The following is a 21,068-nucleotide window of genomic DNA, read 5'->3' as shown; positions in this document are numbered from 1 at the left end:
ATATGGAGACGTGTGCTGTTGGTTTTGCTGATTTTATCGGACCGATATTTGCCATTTTTTGCGCATTAGTTATCAGTCTTAAATCTCCAGCACAGGCCGATATTTAGTTTGAGCTGACCATACGCGTGTAGAGCTGTATTTTAACACTTAAATGTGAGGAGAGCAGTGAAAAGCAAAGGCTGTAGAAGTTTGTCATTTCAGATCTTATATTTTTGACGGGAATTCTGAATATTTTTTGAGATTTCAACAAGTAATCTTTATTTTTTATGTATATGTTTGCATTTTAGTGAGACAAACGAACAATGACAGTAGTAACATAAGAAATTATACGGAAAAGTTGAAAAACATAGACATAGTGCTGGCTCTGATGATTTAAGTTAAATCTAATGTCTTCTGTTTTATATTGTGTGTTTAGCAAATAAAAGACAGATTTGTAGTATTGTATTCTTACTGTGATACTGATATTTCATTTTAGTTTGAGTTTTTTCTTGATAACTCTTCTGCTGGTCAGCTGCAAGATTGGAACAAAAGTAAATCCAATTTGTAGGCAAATGTTGGTAAAAGATTTACACAAGCAAATTTATGTTTAACTAGAAAAACACCTTTACTGTCTTTTCTTTGGGTTGTAAGTGCACGTCTTGGAAAAAAGTCGGTAAAATAAGGCCAAATAATCACTTTTAAAGCCATATTGAACCTGGTGTTGTCACAACACTAAAAAATCAAGTTGGATTCGAATTTTGATAGTAAGGATTCTATTCTCGATACAAATTCCACATTAGAGCTCAGACTTTGTGGTCATTTTCAACACTAAATATGATCTTAAACAAGTTCTGATCGAGCTTAAAGGCGTAATGGACGATTTTTTTAGCCCAAATCTCAGTCTCATTTCCTCGTGGCGTGGACGGCCGATTAGTCCTGCCACGTATGGATCTATCATAATATAGTTCCCTCAGTGTACAGGACAAAATTAAGGCAGAGAAAGACAGTTCGAGCTCAGAAGAGACGGAAATCTACGGAGACGAGAGATGCGATGCGATCCGTCGCGCTAATAAAAAAACGCACGTCTCACGGCGAGGCTGTTGTGTAGGTCCGCACGGTGGAGTTCTCAAATTCTTAAGAACAAAGAACTGTTAAGGGCATGTCACATTTATTTTTTTTAACAGATACTTGTTCAAATAAGTATCTGATTTTCAATACTTTTGAAAACCCTTTATCAAACCAATGTTTTGTTAAATTCCTGTGCCAACAGTTAACTGGACATTGGAGGGGTTAAGTTTATTTACTCGGGTTTGAGCCGGTACTTTGGAATCTAAACATCCAGCGCACTCTGTTACGAACAGAGACATTCTGAAGTTTAACCGCAATAATTTGATCGGTACCAACTATTTGTTTGTACACTCATGTCCCGCACTTTGTCAATGAACTTTACACATTCTGAAAGCCTCTGAAACCCCTCAATGTGCCTTCTGACAGAATAGTGAACATTGATGTATTGCCAGACTAATGATTTTCACATTCTGCGCCTCTAGCTACGCACACATTTCTCTTCTGCTGTTGTAAATCACCTCATCAGGCCGTGTCAGCTTGAGTCAGCTCGTGTCAGGATCTCGCTCCCCAAAGATCACGCCAAGGCACACGTTCTCCTGCGCGTGACCGCGCATTTTCCCCCGTGCGCTGATCCCAACGCCAAAAACAAATCAATAATCGTAAAAGTGTCAGGCGCATGGGTGTAGGCTGCTGGTCTGGACTCAAGAATACAGAGGCTGGGAGTGCAAAGCGCCTCGTTGGCGTTTTCGGTCGCCCGGGGAAACCTCTCCAGATCGGCGACAGTTGCAGGGAGCGAGAAGGTCGGCCGTGGATGTCGACGGAGAACGAACGGTGATGAATTTGCCTCTTTATTTTGTTTTTGGCTCTTTTCAGCCTGAGTGCATTGCTTCTCAAACTGAGGGGAGGGGCAAGTAATATAGTTAAGCTTAACAATTAATCAAATTCTAATAGTCCGTGATCTCCTCGGGTCTTTTAATGGAGAAGTAGTCAATCCTCTGTCAAGAAAAACATGTGGCAAAAGAAGACAGAAGTGTTGGGTTCGGACTTTACTGCCCGGCGAGTCGCTGGCACCACTTATAAAACGCAAGAAACATACAAAACTAACCTTTATTAACAATAACATCAACAAGTATTCAAGAGCGGTTTCTGTACATCACTTCATGGGTGATCAGTTTATTTATTTTGTCGGGGAAAAGGTTTATTGTAAAGGCATATTTTAGCACGTTACTGATGGATTGTGCGTTTCTATGGGGCCAAAATACAAATTTCAATGCATGGAGATGATTAAATTATGGTGATAAATGTTTGTTTTTCATTAACAATACTGCATGACAGCCTCAAATGCAAAATTCCATACAAACTTAAAACCAAACATGGCTAAACGTCGTAATAAGACTCTTTCGGCATGTGTCTTTAACGCTTGTGGTCGAGCAGAAGGAGCAGAAGGAGCAGGAGGAGCAAGAAGGAGCAGAAAGGAGCAGAAAGGAGCAAGAAGGAGCAAGAAGGAGCAGGAAGGAGCAGGAAGGAGCAGGAAGGAGCAGGAGGAGCAAGAAGGAGCAAGAAGGAGCAAGGAGGAGCAAGGAGGAGCAAGGAGGAGCAAGGAGGAGCAAGGAGGAGAAAAGAGCAGAAAAGAGCAGGAAGGAGCAGGAAGGAGCAGGAAGGAGCAGGAAGGAGCAGAGAGGAGGAGGAGGGAGGAGGGAGGAGCAGACCACCACTGTTGTAGTTCTGTCCGCAGCAGCTGTGGTCGCACTTCTGAGCTCGGAGCAGGAAGCATCGCTCACGCCGCTGACACTCTGCGAGCAAATGTCCCATTGTGTGAGCTCAAAGAACGTGACACCCAAACAAACACCTCCGCGCCGTCTCAGTGAGATCGCCCTGTTCAGAAAGACTAGTCATTATCTTTGTGTTAAATGATTAAAAGTCTGTGTTTATGTTCAGGAGATTGTTGATTTATGAAGGAGACGAAAGAAAATCACGTTATCAAGAATCCAAATGTATTTCGTGCTTTCTTGTATTGTATTGGTTGGATTCGTACTTGCAGTTCACCAAACCTCACCGTTCTTCGATAGATGTACTTTATGAAGACACAACATGAATGAATCCACATTTATTCGTTTAAAAGGTGCAATAATCATGAGCTCTGTGTATAAATGCAGCAGGATCTGGATCTGAGCGGTCAGCGTCCTTCACCTCGGTCACTTTTTAGGCTGTTGGAAGTTTAGATCATGCTTTTATTTTGTACTAATTAGTCAAACCCGTGTCTGCAGAGCGTCCTCCTTCTCCCTATTAAGCGACGGCAAAGGTCTGTTTTTGTAGCTGTTTGCTTCGCTCGCACCAAAACTGTGAAGAAACGGAACGGAAGGGAAGTAATGCAGTTAGATTTCTGTGGCAAATGTTTATCATATGGATCTGGATTTGTTTTAGTCATTAATTCAAATTAATATAAAATAATATAGACGACATTTGTCTATTTACACCGACTTGTTAATTTTCTTCCTCTAAACTCTGAATTCTGGTACAAACCACGTGCTTTTCCTGACGGAGGACTGTCCGTGACATTTAAAACGAGCGATGACACAACAGAATCTCAATTAAAATGTAAATAATTGCACAAAATCCTGTCCTTGTCATGTGTAATTAACAGTGAATTGGAGTAAACTGTATTTATTTTGAATTGGGTTTTGTTACTTTTTTTAATTCTTATTTTAGTTGTTCTGAATTTCCTACAAATAAACTGGGGCACCTATAGTCAGAGTAATTGTATGTAAAAGATTGAATCAAATATAATTCAGAATCAGAAAAAAACTTTATTGCCATTGTCAGTGAATAAAAACAAGATTCACAAACTAGGAACTGTTAATAATTTGCAACATGAAACAACAAATGGCAAAATATATGAAAAAAATTAATAATGATAATGATGATGATGATAATAATGCATGAATAAAAAATAACTGACTGGATATATGCACAATTGACAGTTTAGTCAATTCTAAATGATCATGTATTCTCCTGTATAAAACCTGCTGACCCAGTAGTTTAGACCTCTTTTATGGCTTTAAGATTTTAGTCTCGTCTCGATGTTGATGTTTCTGGACGTTTAAAATGTGAAGTTTGAACAGAATTCCAACTTTGAAAACATAAATCGCAAATGTAATCACAATTGCAATGATAGTCAGAAATATTGCAATTACATTTTTGCCTAAATGGTGACTTTATAAATTGTTCTGCTGGTACTGGGTTTCACAGTATGAATAAGTCTTATCTTTGCTAGACTTGGGTCCAAACAGTATTCTTTTGAAAGCAAATCCTGTTTCGTTGGCATTTGTGTGTCCTAAGTTACACACTTGGTTTTGGAGCAGTAATATTTGATCCAGGTTGAATCTTTTTGTCATCATCCCTGTAAACCCGGTCTGGGACGGCCCAAAGCGGCGTTGACCTTCCGGAGCTGTAGCATCTGCTGCTCGGGAGCCCCACCGCGCCCGATCCGCGGCGGCCTGGGTGACCTCTGACCTCTTGCACACAGCGACAGCCCAGAGACGCACTGGCAGCGGCGAGAGGTGCAGCCAGGCTAAACATCACCAGCTGCTGCTCCGCACAGCGACCTAGAACGGGACGAGATGAACGCATTGGCCACCGTGGGATACTCAGATGTGAATTATGAAGTATATGTACTTCAGTGTTTTTAGAAGGTGTAAAGTGAGCTTTTTTGTCCATATAGAGGAGTGCGGTGCATGGGGGTGTTGAGTTGTGTTCATCTCTGGCTTTAGGTTGATCAAGTTTGAAGTTGTGGCTCTCGTACACTGGGAGAACCTTGCCTGACCATTCATTCCCAACACGTTTTGGCAAACTACTGATCAAAACTGTGTGTGGATCTGGGGCTCGACCGCTGCGGTTTAATTTCTAGGGCGGAGTTTAGAGCAGAGACAGAACCAATCACATGAACCCAGAAGTGATGCAAAAACCGGATATTACGTAGCCCATGTCAACAAGGCGTGTTCCGCGTTATCCGTCCTGAAAGCAGAAAATGTCTCCTGAATCGCGATGACGCCCTTCGTATAACCGCATCTAACGCACGTTCATCACGGCGAGTAGAGCGGACTTTCATGATTGTTCAAACCGAAGCCAGAGCAGAAGTAAACACTGGGTCACGAGCCGGGTCACGGGCCGGGTCACGGGCCGGGTCAAGAGCCGGGTCACGGGCCGGGTCACGAGCCGGGTCACGGGCCGGGTCACGGGCCGGGTCACGACCCGGGTCATGGGCCGGGTCACGGGCCGGGTCAAGAGCCGGGTCACGGGCCGGGTCACAGGCCGGGTCACGGGCCGGGTCACGACCCGGGTCACGGGCCGGGTCACGGGCCGGGTCACGAGCCGGGTCACGGGCCGGGTCACGGGCCGGGTCACGGGCCGGGTCACGAGCCGGGTCTGCCATCTTGAATGTTTTGGAACGGGGGTGAAAAGCGCTACTTCCGTATCTCCGTGTGACGCGTTAAAACCTCCGACTGGGATTGGTCGGTAAATGGATGACCGACGATTTCATTGGCTCTGACTCGATTCCAGACGCTTACGCATTCGAACAGAATGTAGGCGGGGCTGGCGGGTCAGGCAATTAAAATGATGTAATAACATATTTTGCCGGTGAAGAACGTCTATTTGTCTGATGTCTGTTCCCATCAGTCCAGTCCTTGATCGTTGGTGATGTTTGTGTCATCCATTTCTTTGCGTCGGCCTCTTTCTTGCAGTATATTCCAAATGTATCCGTTCATTGTGTCCATGGCAGGAGTTTTGAGGCAAAGATACATAGTCCTAAAGTTGAGAGGCAATGACAAAAACGGTCTGCAGTGCATTGTTCATTTCAGTCCAATATCGCTGAACTACAGTCGCTGAACCCATGATGGTGATCGTGGTTTGCTTCCTGGAGCCACAGTTCATTTCTGTGGGAATTTCACTTCACATTTTTGTTCATTCATGTAGCACTGCCTTTGGGAACCGCAGCTTCTCATGTGGAGTAACAAACTTGCTCTTCATCATTTTTGTGCTATTCAAATGTAAACGCACGGGGAAGCATCTCATTTTCCACACGTTTGCACAATCTTGTGGCAAATGTAACTTGCGAGATCTTGTTTCATCCTTTTGGAACTCCACAGACCACGATCCAGGACAGACAACATGAAGACGTAACTGCACGTTTGTCTTTTTATTTGTATCTTTCTGGTGTTTTACCTGACCAGACAGTTGCACTACCGGCAAAACACCAAAGGAAAGAAATGAAATATCTCAAATCATAGTGTGAGATGCAGATTTGGATATTGTTACATCCCCAAAATGTATATATCCTGTGCGTATACTGTACACTTCTCTTGACTGATCCATTTTTTAATTCAAAGCGTGCACAGTCTTTGCCACAGTGACCCCAGCCCTGGTCATTTTCATTCAGTGCAGGCCTCACTACATGTCGTGGAGAACAGCTGGCTCTGGGCCCGACCTGCTGACCCCATCACCCGGGCACCCAGGCACCCCGGCACCCCGGCGCAGGTGGTTAGGAAATCACTCCAGCCAGTGTCAGGCAGAGTAATGGAGTAATGGAGGAGTGACTGTGTGCAAGGTGCAGCTGAGGGAGAAATAGTCCTGGAGCTATGGGAGATGACATGGAGGTAATGAATGGAAACGCCAATATTGTGGACTGTTTTGAATAGTGATAGTACTCTATATGAAAATACTGCAGTACGGATGCAATACTTTGCCGTGAGGTGATTGATGGCATGTCGTGGCATCTCTTAGATTTATTCTGTTTCATCAGCGTTCAGGGCGGTTCTGGTATCAAGGTTTCAAGTTTTGACCACTTTTATAGCACAAAATAAAAGCAGGTTTACATGTATTTCTTACGTGAGAGTAAAGAACGCTCTACGGAGCGTCTAAATGGAGAAATTATCGTTTTAAATTCCCGTAAAGTGCCTGTTTTGGGAATTTTGTCATTTGCAGATTTAACCTTTTATTGGGAATTTGGAAACTAAATAAGAAGTTATGTACAATTATTTTAGAGAATACTCTACACGTTTAAGGTCAAATTAGATTTTTTTTTTTTTTAAGATTAGGCAACAAATGGATAGTTTTTACGTTTTGTCCATATGATCAACTGTTAATATTTCAGATTATTTCCAGAATAACATTCGATTCTTAGCTTGCCAACTAAAAACTATTCCAAGTCTAAAGACTAAATGCATTAAATTTGTGCAAAAATCATGCCACTTACTGTGTGGAGAAGGCAGCAGCATTGTGAGTTCAAATCAGGCTTTCGACAATTTGCATCATGTCATTCCCAAATCTCGTTCCCATTTCACTCTGAAATGTCCCGACAAAGAAATAAAAAAAAATCCTATAAGAAAACAAGACTTACAGTTTGATTTTATGGTTGCCATCATGTCTCAAAATACGTTTAACAAAGATTTATTGAGAAGGCCTATTTAAGAAGATCTAATGTAATGTCAACAAAGCAGTGGAATGTGTCGCTCCATTTAAATGTCTTCTAACAGTTTGATTCTCACGCACAACTCTAACTCCCTAATAAAGTGACACACTGTTTTGAGTACAGTGCCTTGTACTTGGACTGTCGTACCCTCTGGTGTCTCCGTGACAGGGAGCTCTGGGGCCCCTGTGTTATTGCGGGCCCCTGACTGTCAGGCTGATATGACGACTGCGTGGCCGGGCTTGTTGGGACAGGGGGGAGGAGGGTTCACCTGTTCCTGCGATGGGACAGAATATCGAGCGCTCTGTGTAGGAAACAATGGAAATTCCTGTCCCCAGGCTCAGTGCTGTCTTCAAAACAGACCTGCGGGCCCTGTGAAGCTGGGGCCCCCGTGAAGCTGGGAGCCCTGTGAAGCCGGGAAAACAGCTGCTCACAGAATACCAAAGCTGATGAAAAATACCTGCTGTTACTGTTGTGTCACGGTGCGAGTGTGAGGCGATGGGCACTTATGTAAGACAAGTCTGTGTTTACAGTGACGCTTATGCTGTAATGTAGCTCTATGTTCAAACTCCGACTCCTATTGGTCAGTGTCGGTCATGCATGAGTGACGAGCAGTTCTGACCAATCACAGTAGAATTGAGCATATTTCAGGCTTTTCTCAAATGTTAATATTTTAAGACTCTCTCAGAACAGACCCGAGCTGTACCATTTAAAGTTAAATCACACAACGATTTCAATGTTTGTCTGAGGATATCGCAATTTTATTTTATTTTTTCCTTCCAAAATTGTTCAGTCCTGGAGGGCATTAATATGTTTAAACATCTTCCTGAAAGCCTCATTAGCTTCAATTGATTTATACTGCAAACGGGGGCCATTAGGTATTGGGTCAAATGTGTTTTTGGAGTATTGTAAGTTAAGCTAGGCACTCAAAACAATTCTGGAAAATATCTAATTGTGCTTGTTCATTGTAATCCGGACTAAACACAACACACACACAAACACTTTTATGACAAAGGCGCTGCAAAATGTCAACAATCACAAAAAGTCCAGATTTTTATCAACAACACATTTGTAAACACGTATTCTCAATTTTGAACCTTTATTCGGTTGATAATGTATTCAAAAAGTCTTCATTAGAAATAAATAAACGTGTGACTAGTCAATAATCATTTGTTGCAGTCCTAATATCTAATTGTTTTTAGTTTACTTTCTGTTGGATTTATGTTTTAATGCAACAATGAACATTTCAGGCAGGATATTTAGTCATTACTTGCATAATTACGGTCTTTGCGATTTGCCAATTACAACCATCCAAACTACGATCCCATTATAAGATAAGATGAGATAAGATATTCCTTTATTGTTCACACATGGGAAAATGTCGGTGTGACAACGCAGTAGATACAGAGGAAAAGGACATAACTTATAGGAAGTTTAAAAAAAAACACTTTTAATAGAAGAACTCTTATAAACAAAACAATAAACTCTTATTAACAAAACTCCTCTCATATCTTAATAGGAATGGAGGAAAAATAAAGAAAGAAAATGAAAAGATAAAGATTAAAATAAAATAAAAATAAAATAATGTAAAGTAAAAATAGCTAGCATAAGACTAAATAATAATGGTAAGTAAAGATTCTTATTTACATCATATGCACATGAATATGGCCTTAATTGCTTGTGAGTACGACAGTAATTGCACATGAATATGATGGTATTGCACATGGTTAAGTCAGTATTGCACATGAATATGACAGTATTGCACATGGTTAAGTCGGTATTGCACATGGTTAAGTCAGTATTGCACATGAATATGACAGTATTGCACATGGTTAAGTCAGTATTGCACATGAATATGACGGTATTGCACATGGTTAAGTCTGTCAATGATGATTGACTGACTCGCAGCCCGACCAGGCGTCACGACTTGGCTTCTCGCTCCATCGTGCCTCAACACGATCGTCTTGCCCAAGGACATCACAGAAGCTCGAACTCACAACCTCAGTCAGCGGCCATTGGCTCGTCTAGAGTTTCTCCCAACCCGAGCCAAACGAGTTGAGCTTGTCACACTTTGGAGACAAACTGTTCAACTCTTCCAGCCTCCATTATCTCCCCGAGCGCTTCTGTCCAGCTGTTTCCTATTCACCGTCTCTAGGGCTACACATTCTCTTTCCAAAAAACGTGGTCCTCCTAGCTCCTCTGCTGCAGCCTCACTCACATAAAGCCCTCTTCATCAACTCCGCACTAATAAAACGCCTCTAATAAGTGACCGAGTTTTGCGGAGTCAGATTTTCCATTGGCTTTTAAAACGACTGTAGGTACGGTTGTGGAATTGAGTGAGACATGAGACGTTCGCGCTGGAGTAATGTTGTAGAAACGCGAGCTGCAGTTGTTGTGCTTCGGCCCCGCTCCTGCTTCTTACCTGTGTCATTATCCAGACTTCACTGTTCATTGTTGGGATTACAGGGGACACTGTTGAAGCTTGTAACTAGTGGCCGCGGCGCATTCCTGTCCGTCAGCGCAGTGCTGAATGCAAAGAACTAAGTTACACACCTGAAGATATGTTGGAACTGGAAAAGTGCGGCATGTGAAGTTGGAATATTGTTGCTTTTTATGTGCTTATAGTTCAGACATTGTGGTCTAGCTTTCATTGGTTTGCCACAAAACAAGAACGTTTTCCGGGATGGCCTATGGATCGCTGCTCTGACAGTTTATCCCCACTTTCATCCTCATTTTACTGCCGTCCAAAAAAGCCCTGAACTTAAAATTTGTATTGCCACATTTGTAATAAAACCTAAGATCTTCCTGTTTAGCGGTACAAGCTACAAACTGGGAGATGACAATTCTACAAAGTCATAAAATGTTTTAATTAAAAAAGTACCAGTAAATTATCTTTTAGTGAGTCGTGAATCATTTTCTTTTTCCTAATTAGACCGTAAAACACAGTGAGACGCTTATGAATGATGTATTTATAGTTTATACTACGTAATCTGGGACTGGGCTGATTAAATGATAGTCATTTATTTTTACCTACTTGGCCCTGTTTGCAGTGAAAACAAGTTCAAGCTAGTTTCACTAAACATTAAAATCCAAAAGACCCTAAAGTACATTGTAAACTTGAAACTTCCTGATGTAGCTCCAAACTTTGGCTCACAGATTCCAGCATGCTTTATTTCCGGAACCCGGTGGACTGTGGAGATCCGGCTCGGACTAAACAAACGCAACTGTTAGGTGTACTCCAGGGACCACATCTGGGGCCATTAAACTTTCAGCAAAAACTCCAAAAGTAATGGGAATGGAAGATCAAGAATGAGTAGTTTTGAGTTGTCTGGTTTAGTGAGGCTGCTTGACCTCAATGTGTCAATTTTGTCTCGTTCTCGTGGACCCAATCTTGATCTCATGTTCAGGGAATTCTCTTGTCTCACCACTAGTAGGTTTAGTTTTAGAATTAGATTAGCAGTTCTACAAGACGCATTCAAAACCGAAATGAGTGGTTTTGAGTTGGCTGGTTTAATGAGGCTGCTTGACCTCAACATGTTGAAATCTCGTCTTGTCTCATGGACCAGTCTTGATCTTAAGAGAATTCTCCCGTCCCACCTCTAGTAGGTGTAGTATTGGAATTAGTTTAGCAGTTTTACACAAAACTTTCAAATCCAAAATTGTGAGTTTTGAATTAAATGGTTGGATGAGGCTGCTTGACCTCAATATGTTAATATCTCGTCTCGTTCTAAGTAATGGAGCCAATTTGACAAGGAACAGTCAAAACCTTCTGTAGTGTCATGCTTGTTGACTTCTGACTGTAGATGTTGCCTTCTTGTCTCACGGGTCAATCTCGGGCTCCAGAGCATTCAAACCTTTGCAAAACTACTTTGCTTTTAGCTCCACTTTTTGTTTTTAACTTGCCTGTGATTCCTATTTCTGTATCACTCCTTTCTGCTCACATCTAGTCCAGTGGTTTGACTGCAGGGCGATCTGAAATATAAATGCACCACCATCTAACTTTGATACTGCAGCGAAACTTTAAAAGGTGATGAGTGAGCACGAACCAGAAGTGAAGCTGAGCAACGTTCTGCAAATGAGATCAGAGTTTATACAACGCCGCTTCCCCCTCTGGGAAGCGTGATATGGGGAAAAGTAATGTAATGTAATGTAGTAATATATCTAATAAATGATCTTAGTGAATTACTTGTTAAATTACGATATTTTTATATAGATTTCAAATGTAAACTAAATGAACAGAGGTGAGATGTGTTGAATTTGATTATTAGGTTAATCAATCATCTTAATGATTCAGGTCACGGTATAATCGTAAGTACAATTTTTTTTTAATTGTGACAATTTTTGAAGAAAAAAAAAAGTATTTGTTTGTTCAATACGTTTATAGCCCAAAACAGACCCAAATGTAAAGAAAGTTATTTTATCTGACTGTTTTTGTCACATAAATAGCTTCAGAAAGTTTGATTTTGTAAAGTCGGTCACAAACTGGATGAACAGTCACATGTCAGACCTCGGGAAGGAAGGAACATGAAAGATTCCACTGTTGTTTGGTCACAGTCTCAATGATCGTAAATTATCGTTAGATTGTGATGTTTTTTCTCACAATAATCGTAACACTGAAACGTTATATTGTGACATGCCTACTTGTGGTACAATCTTTTGAAACGAAGGTAGAAAGTGATATATTTTGGGGTTGAATTTGTGTTTTGTGTCATACGTGAACAGCAACAAAGTAATTTACTGGCACAATTTAGCATATTCCTGCATGATCGCCGTTATATTGTCCTAATATTGCCAAAAAACATGAATTACCATAAAATCATCCATCCATCCATTTTTTACCGCTTGTTCCCTTTCAGGGTCGCAGGTGACTGGAGCCTATCCCAGTGACTTCGGGCCTTAGGCGGGGTACACTCTGGACAGTGGCCAACTCGTCGCAGGGTGCCATAAAATCATCTACTTTTAAAACAGATTTAAGTTCAAATCTATAATGAATCATGCTCATATTGAATGATCTGGGCTAAGTTTAAGTCAAAATATTATCGAAACCAGACTTTTGAAACCTGTTGCAACATTTAGTTTGTACTGTACGTGTTTAGTGTACTTGCCCTGTTCCTCCTCAGGGGACACAGCAGAAGCTTCATGATATTCTCCTCAGGGGGGCGCACCTTAGGAGGGAGGCCGTATACAAAGCAGTTTCTTCATCATGTGCCCCAGCTGTTGACGGTCCCAGGCTTGAAGCAGGTCTTTTACGGCGGGCCCCTGGACTGAGGACAGGTTTTCACAGCAGGTTACGGGAACACGTCCTTTGTCCCACAGAAGTTATTGCCTGAGAGGACAATGAGGACACAACACGGCCGGCTTGTTTCTGTTAGCCGCGGAATAACTCATGTTCATTCTCTCATGGCGTGATTGTGTGCCCCTCACGTGTAGCTGCAAGTGCCACGCAGAGGACAGGAAGTGACCGTTCTATCACAAAATGCAGAATATTATTGAAATATATTAGAAAAAATGCATCAATTGAAAAGTGTTCACATCATCTCAAAATAGGATGTGGAGCTTTAATCACATTTTCGTTACCATTTTTTCCCCCCAAAAAATAATTGTGTTTAATTGTGATTTGGCAAACCATTATTTCAATTTATTTATTTAATTTCATTTTTTAAACAACATTTTAACCTTATTTTAAGATTAATGTTTTTTCTTTAAATGATACCGTTCTAGAAGACGAGGCAAAAGTTCCACAAGATAGGATCCATAAAAATATATATATTGTGCTGTTTTTCCCAATTTTTCCCAATTTGTGCACAGTTTTGCAGCAATTTTAACTTGCAAAATCTTGTGGCACAATATCTTGTCCCATCCTTTTTATCCTCCTCCTCACTGGTTGATTTTTGGTCATGATTACTCCAAAGAAAATATTCGCAAATGTTGTAGTACATATTGTGACAAATTAGTCATCCTTCTTCCTGTCCAAATCCTTCGTTCACTTTTCATAACCACTTTGTAGTTTTTCTGTCAAGATCGTCAAAAAACAATAACTCAAAGTAGTTTTATTTCACACTTCACACTTTTTTTCATCTCTACTGTTTTTCAGATCCTGGCCAGACAGTCTGAGGATTCACTGACAACCAAAATGTCCCACAAATCGTTCCCATCCTGCAGGTAAAAGCGTCTGCGTTTAGTCCTTGTGATCTCTTGTCCTGAGGCATGTCCCCTGTCTTGTATCGATCTCCAAAAAAAATCTATATGTTTTCTTTCCCCCCTCTTCTCAGGCTTTAAACCATGGGAAATGCCGAGAGCCAAAACGGGGACCATGCCTTCTACGGCACCGAGCAGCGCGGCTACCTGTCCCGCAAGCACACGTCCCGCTCCCTCCGCGTGCCCCCCAGCCACAAGCAGTCGCGGAACCCTCGGCACAACCCGTCCGGCAAGATAGAGCACCGCAACTCCGAGACCAGCACGCGCTCCAGCAGCACCCCTAGCCTGCCCCAGTCCTTAGCCGACCATGGGCTAGAACCCTTCAACGAGACTAGCCTCCTCCCCGATTTTGGCAGCCCCATCTGGGTGGACCGCGTCGCCATGAACCTGCGCCCCATGTCTTTCCACAGCGACTTGGCCAATGCTATGACGGAGAAGATGCGCGCAACGATGCCCGGGCCGACGGTCGAAGGGCTGGACGAGGATATGTACGTGACGGAGGTGAAGTATCTCCAAAAAGCCAAAGAGACGGCCAGCTTCAAGAAAAAGCGCTCCAAGTCGGCGGACATGTGGCGCGACGATAGCTTGGAGTTTTCGCTTTCCGACCTCAGCCAGGAACAGCTGACCAGCCAAGAGGACTACACGCACTGTGACGCCCGTACGCCCGCCAGTCCGGATTCGGCAGATAACAGGGCCAACTCTCTGGACGAGCTGTACGCAAAGAAAGCGAGCTCCCACAGGCCGGCGAAAAGCAAAAGGCACGGGTCGGGCAGGGCGGCGACGATGGAGCCCCCGGAGGAGAAGATGCTGTCGCCCTCAGAGGAGGACGGGGCCGGTTACAGTGCGTACACGCTGCCGTGCCGCCGCTCCCACTGCCTGTCGGAGGGACGCCGGCAGCGCCAAGTGTCCATGTGTGCCAGCATGCAGGGCAGGAGGGCGCAGACCATACAGGTAACGTGCTCACCATCTTCTGAACTATGTGTTTCTGAGCAAAATAATGAATCAGGAGCAGGTTTTAGTTTGCCCCGTGACACAGAACCAACTGCGATAGTCTCACACTGTCGTTTTAACTCATGTTTCTTACTGAACAACGAGCCTGATTGGACAAGAATAGTCAGGACTTTCTCTGAGTTTGTACTTAAAGGCGCAATGGAAAATTTTTCACCTATTTGAGAACTCAGGCGGAAGTGCGCATGCCACTCCCCCGTGTGGACTGATACAACACACACGTTTGTTTATTAGCGCGATGGATCACATCCCATCTCTCGTCTCCCGTAGATTTCCGTCTCTTATGAGTCAGCTCGAACTGTCTTTCTCCGTCTTAATTTTGTCCTGTACACTGAGGGAACTATATTATAATAGATCCATGCGCTTGGACACAGGGAAACGTGCTGCAGGTGATCAGTAGGTGCGTTCATCCAAAAAATTGTCCATTACGCCTTTAATAAAATGCTTTCTTAAATGCCTCGATTGTATATTATTCTCATATATTTTCTTAAGCTGCTTTTACCACATGAAGCATAATGTAAAGAGCCTTTGTCTTGAATAGAATAATTTCAATCGATCTGCAGAGCTGCACTACATGCACAGTACATCAAACCCATAATAGTCGTTTAATAATTTAAAACACTTATATGGTCATAATGATGATAGGCGTGGATTAAACTCCAGTAGAAATATTTTATATTAGCTGCTAGCATCAATAAATTCCTGAGCCATCATTATTCTGGTGAGGGGAGCAGGAACTTTACTCTACTTTTCTTTGTTTGATCAAACTCGCATGATATAAAGTACGCTCATTTACTGTTAATATTGGCTCAGTGTGTTTTTAAAGCAAAAGGCACTTTTTTGTTTATGTATCTAATATTTTTTATAGATTACCTGTAGATTAACTAGAACTACTGAGGAATCTATTCAAAAATTCCTTCTTTGCAACAAGCTGTAACTTAACTCGTATTTAATAATTTATACAACATTTAAGTTTGTTTTGCCGTCTTCGTCTGAAATTTCCAAATTGAGGGTTGGAGACACTTCCAAATGTAAGTAGGCTTTTATGCATTAAAACAAAATACATGAATTCAGTTTTGTCCAGATCTTTTCCCTAACTCTTCCTTTGTGACATTCAGCCTCTCCTGCACTGCACGCTGCCTTTTACCCCAGACAGTAGACCATATGTTGGCCTGACGCGCATTTGCATACTTTAGTTTGGTTTAATTGAACCAGGAATTAACCTCAACCCATGTTGTTGTTGCCTTCTCCAAATTGGCCCCAGGTTTGTGGAAACATGAGCAACATTTTCCTTATTTCCACATCAGTTTGGGCCCATTTAGGTTCAAGAAGCACACATTAACCTCTAATTAAGTGGTAATTGGTATGCTAGTTAGTGTTGGTTCAGATGTCAGAAACACGTAATAATTGAAATGCTTATTAATATGATGCTCTCATTTTTATTTGGTGTATTTATACCTGCTGTAAATATAATTGATAGTTTTTCACCAATCGAGTTGGTATTTGTGGAGAAAAGTTCAAAACTGTGTATAAAATAACAGGAAGTGACATCACAATAGGGACACTCACTCATCCATCCAAAGTTTATGCAGAATTTACACAAAATGAGTTTTTTGACTCTAAAACAATTCTAATATAATATAGGTGCTCTCATATATTTTTATTTGTCAAATTACCGTTTAGGTCAGCCACAATGCAGGCTTATACAACTAGATACATAAAAAAAACACACTATTTGTTCATATCGATCAAATCTGATCAATTCCCATCCCTACTAATGGCACACTTCCTGTTTTGTGGAGAAGAAAAACACTATAATATGATGCAGACAACACAGCGGTCTGAGTCTGACTCTAGGAACTGATTTTACAATAAATCTATACTGGGACAGAACAGATTTTACTTTATTACATGAATAAAAACGCACAAATACGTACTTTATGAATACTAACAGACTTTTTACACCTTTCATTGTTAGGTAGCCATTCATACGTGACCCCTAAACTACAAACTAGTGTTACCTTATTTGAGTGCACTGGGGAAAACGGCCTGTCCTTTCCTGATAGACTTGTTGTCCGTCCGTGAAGGCTTGATGACCGGGGCGGGAGTCTGGGGGTGCTTTGGCTTTATACTGTGACTCCCCCTTTGAAATGCCTAGCCCTTTGTTATGGTAATGGCATGGGGCGCTCCGGGGAAGAGTAACTGTAAGAAGGGGGAGAAGAAAACAAAGAGCATTGGAGCGCATGCGATTTGGTCATGTGATTATATACAGATAGGGAGGTCGCACTGTCCCCCCCCACCGCCACTTTGGGCCGTGTGGGCAGGACGGGGCAGACGCGGCGGTGCCATCGGCAGGGTAGGCACGCACCAGAGGAGAGGAGAGCGTGGAAAAGTGGATGGATTCGGGGCTGAAGCAGCACAAAGCATGGGCGCGGATCCGTCTCAGGTGGTGGTCCGGAGTCGTCCTGTCCCGCGAACTACAAAAATGGAAAAGTGAGGGATTGAAGAGGAGGCGGGGCTAGGGTACGATCGGCGAGATGAAGGTATGCGAATGTCAATGGAGCGCCAGTCGAGCAGTGAAGGACTTGCACGTCTAATACCCCAATGTTGGTTTTGTGTGTGTGTAGTTTGTTGTTTAGATGTCTTCTAATATGTGTCGGAATTGCTGAAAGGTTCTTTGCTCAGACTTTTTACTGCAGTTGCGTCATTGAGCAAGACATTATTGCCTCTTTGAAGGACCTTAGTCACTCTGTTTACGTGCAGAGAGAACTCCAAGTGCGCTGAACAACCAAACTCAAATCATCTTTGCCCCAAAAAGCTGCTGCAGACTGGGACAAGAGTCTAAGAACGATTAGTTGCGAGCGAGGGCGTCTAGTGATTTAGCATTAGCACTAAAACTTTGCGCGCTATAATTGCTCATAACAACAGGTAACATACATATAACAGAACTTTTGGCAAAACATAGATAAGCAACAACTCATTTGATTTTCAGACATACTAAGCTCATAAATGATTTGAAGCTTTGAAGCTCCGGTAGTTTTTACTTTCACTTTAACACTGAGGATCAACACAAAACAACATGTGCTGGCGAGGTAAACACATGTCTGATATGATCCGGTCTGTTTCTGACCTGGAACGCCACTACACACACTTCTGCACAGTGTTGTGTAGCAGTGTTGTAGGCCTCACTCACTGTAAAAAGTCGTTCCTTGTCTGGTTTGTCGCAGGACGTCACGGCTGGCGAGGGCAGCGAGCACGACGACAGTGGCATCGATGGGCTCACGCCGGACTCGGAGCATCAGCCGCGCCGCTACAAGACCATGTCCGCCTCCTTCTCCATGGGCTCCAGCGGGGGGCGGGGCCTGTTCGCCGGCAGCGACAGCGGCAGCAGCAGCGGCGGCGGGGGCGGGCCTGCAGGGGGCGACTGCGTTCAGGGCGTCTACGAGAACTTTCGCCAGGAGCTTCAGATGAGCTCGTGCCAAGCTGAGAGCCCGGAAGAGGGCGCCCTGAGCGACGAGCAGAGCACCCTGAGCTCCGCCTACCAGTCCGGCCTACTGCTGTCCACGGCGCAGGGCATGGTGCGCAAGGCCGGCAGGCTGGCCGTCAAGAACTTCCTGGTGCACAAGAAGAATAAGAAAGTGGAGTCGGCCACCAGGCGCAAGTGGAAGAGCTACTGGGTTTCTCTCAAAGGTGTGTCCCACCTGCAGGCCTGTTGGGGGGGGTCTCATTTATGTTGAGCGTTTGAATATCTGAAGGTTTTCACACTAAAATCAACTGGTTATAGATTTTAAAATCCAAATATTGGTATTAACAAACGCCAACTACAACAGCAAGCCGGATATTGCAGATCAGTTTCGGCTCAAAGAATCAATATCAAACCATCCCTAGTTTGAGCTTTTAATCATGTGGCTCCACACACAAACTCGCAGCTTTTTGTCACCTCATTAGAGCAAATGCTTCTCTAACATTAGCTGCGTAAGCGTATTTCAGACTTCTGTCAATTCAACAACTATTGAAAAACAAACAAAAATAAGTTTTAGACCCCTGATAAAGTACTTACTTTGACAATTATTCCATCAATAAGCATTATGGTGGTTCAGGATCCAATAGTGGACTTGTTATATCAGTGTTTCTTAGAACTCCCTTTTGATCTTGCACTTCTTATCTTGGCCACTGGAGAGCAGGATTCCCTTGCTTGAGAAGCTTTTCCGTCTCATCACTGCTGTTCTAAACTGTGTGTTTGCTTTCCTCAGGCTGCACATTGTTTTTCTATGAGACTGATGACCGCTCCGGCATCGACCACACCAGTGTCCCCAAACACGCAGTGTGGGCAGAGAACAGCATCGTCCAGGCCGTCCCAGAGCACCCCAAGAAGGACTTTGTCTTCTGCCTTAGCAACTCGCTGGGAGACGCCTTCCTCTTCCAGGTGAAGTCTCATCCTTACATCCACAGAGTCATGTTCATATCGTCCAGATGCCGTTATCAAAGAGGGACCAGCTTTTAAAATTAATTTAATACAAAACTACACTACAGTTTATTTACTACAACAAGAAGTCCGTCTGCCACACTTTCAGCTAAATTCCAGAATGGAGCAAAATTGAAATGGAACATAATGTGATTTCAGTGAAGAAACTGGGATTAACTTCTATAATCACAAAATAGGACAAATCAAGGCGGTTTTGGCAAGTGAAAACCACTCGGACATGTGAGTGACATCAGAGCCACCTTTTAACACATTTACTACTACTACTGTTAGTATTACAAAAACTTAGATCATTAGTATTTGGATCTGAATCCTTTTGACCGTTCTACCACCAGCATGTTAAAGGTCTCGACTCTATAAATGAAATGGACTTTGCCTCCTCAGACGTGCAGTCAGACAGAGCTGGAGAACTGGATCACTGCCATCCACTCGGCCTGTGCCACGGCGGTCGCTCGGCAGCACCACAGAGAGGACACGGTCCGGCTGCTCCGCACCGAGATCAAGAGGCTGGAGCAGAAGATCGACATGGACGAGAAGATGAAGAAGATGGGAGACATGCAGCTGTCTGCGGTCACCGACAACAAGAAGAGGAAGACCATTCTGGACCAGGTAACATCACCGGACACTCACCGGACTCTCACCGGACCCTCACCGGACCCTCACTAGACCCTCACTAGACCCTCACTGGACTCTCACCGGACCCTCACTAGACCCTCACTAGACCATCACCGGACACTCACCGGACCATCACCGGACTCTCATCGGACCCTCACCAGACCCTCACCGGACCCTCACCGGACCCTCACTGGACCCTCACCGGACCCTCACTAGACCCTCACCGGACACTCACCGGACCATCACTGGACTCTCATCGGACCCTCACCAGACCCTCACTAGACCCTCACTAGACCCTCACTGGACCCTCACCGGACCCTCACCGGACCCTCACTGGACCCTCACCGGACCCTCACCGGACCCTCACTAGACCCTCACCGGACTCTCATCGGACCCTCACTGGACCCTCACTGGACCCTCACTGGACCCTCACTGGACCCTCACCGGGCCCTCACTGGACCCTCACCGGACCCTCACTGGACCCTCACCGGACGACCCTCACCGGACGACCCTCACTGGACCCTCACTAGACCCTCACTGGACCCTCACCGGACCCTCACCGGACCCTCACTGGACCCTCACTGGACCCTCACCGGGCCCTCACTGGACCCTCACCGGACCCTCACTGGACCCTCACCGGACGACCCTCACCGGACGACCCTCACCGGACGACCCTCACCGGACGACCCTCACTAGACGCTCACCGGACCCTCACCGGACCCTCACTGGACCCTCACCGGACCCTCACTGGACCCTCACCGGACGACCCTCACCGGACGACCCTTACTAGACGCTCACCGGACCCTCACTGGACCCTCACTGGACCCTCACCGGACCTTCACCGGACGACCCTCACTGGACCCTCACTGGACCCTCACCGGACCCTCACCGGACCCTCACTGGACCCTCACCGGACCCTCACCGGACCCTCACTGGACCTCACTGGACCCTCACTGGACCCTCACCGGACCCTCACCGGACCCTCACTGGACCCTCACTGGACCCTCACTAGATCCTCTATTACAAATGGAAACCTTTTCTCTCATTTACTTGCATAAAGGAAAAAATGATGGCAAGTTTTTCATCTTGTAATGTTTTCACATAAAAATAGGTCGTTATGTAGGTCAGAATTCACATTGATAGGTTCTTAATTTTTTTGCATTGATTATGTCAACAAAATTAAACATGCATTTTAAGAGTGGATTTTCACTAGAAAAAAACTAGATTTGACTGAAAATGACTGTTTTAAAT

The 21,068-nt window shown here is 43.9% G+C and overlaps 1 protein-coding gene across 2 annotated transcripts in view; it reads left to right on the top strand.

Moving 5' to 3' along the window:
• LOC140373684 (rho guanine nucleotide exchange factor TIAM1-like) overlaps positions 1–21,068 on the top strand; it is a 94,058-nt gene that overhangs the window by 28,328 nt on the left and 44,662 nt on the right. Inside the window, exons 2-6 of one of the 2 annotated variants that reach the window (XM_072460310.1) lie at positions 13,608–13,675; positions 13,786–14,662; positions 17,947–18,409; positions 18,973–19,145; positions 19,587–19,811. In XM_072460310.1, the coding sequence (XP_072316411.1) occupies positions 13,796–14,662; positions 17,947–18,409; positions 18,973–19,145; positions 19,587–19,811 (1,728 nt within the window). In that variant the 5' untranslated portion in view covers positions 13,608–13,675; positions 13,786–13,795. Of the gene's footprint in view, positions 1–13,607; positions 13,676–13,785; positions 14,663–17,030; positions 17,263–17,946; positions 18,410–18,972; positions 19,146–19,586; positions 19,812–21,068 lie in introns of those variants that run through there. The other variant, XM_072460317.1, reaches the window with a different exon arrangement.

This window comes from Eucyclogobius newberryi, unplaced genomic scaffold (assembly GCF_026437365.1).
Source record: "Eucyclogobius newberryi isolate DKJ021-1_F unplaced genomic scaffold, fEucNew1.0.hap1 SCAF_10, whole genome shotgun sequence".
Classification (NCBI taxonomy): Eukaryota; Metazoa; Chordata; class Actinopteri; order Gobiiformes; family Gobiidae; genus Eucyclogobius; species Eucyclogobius newberryi.
This window is presented reverse-complemented; position numbering and strand designations above follow the sequence as displayed.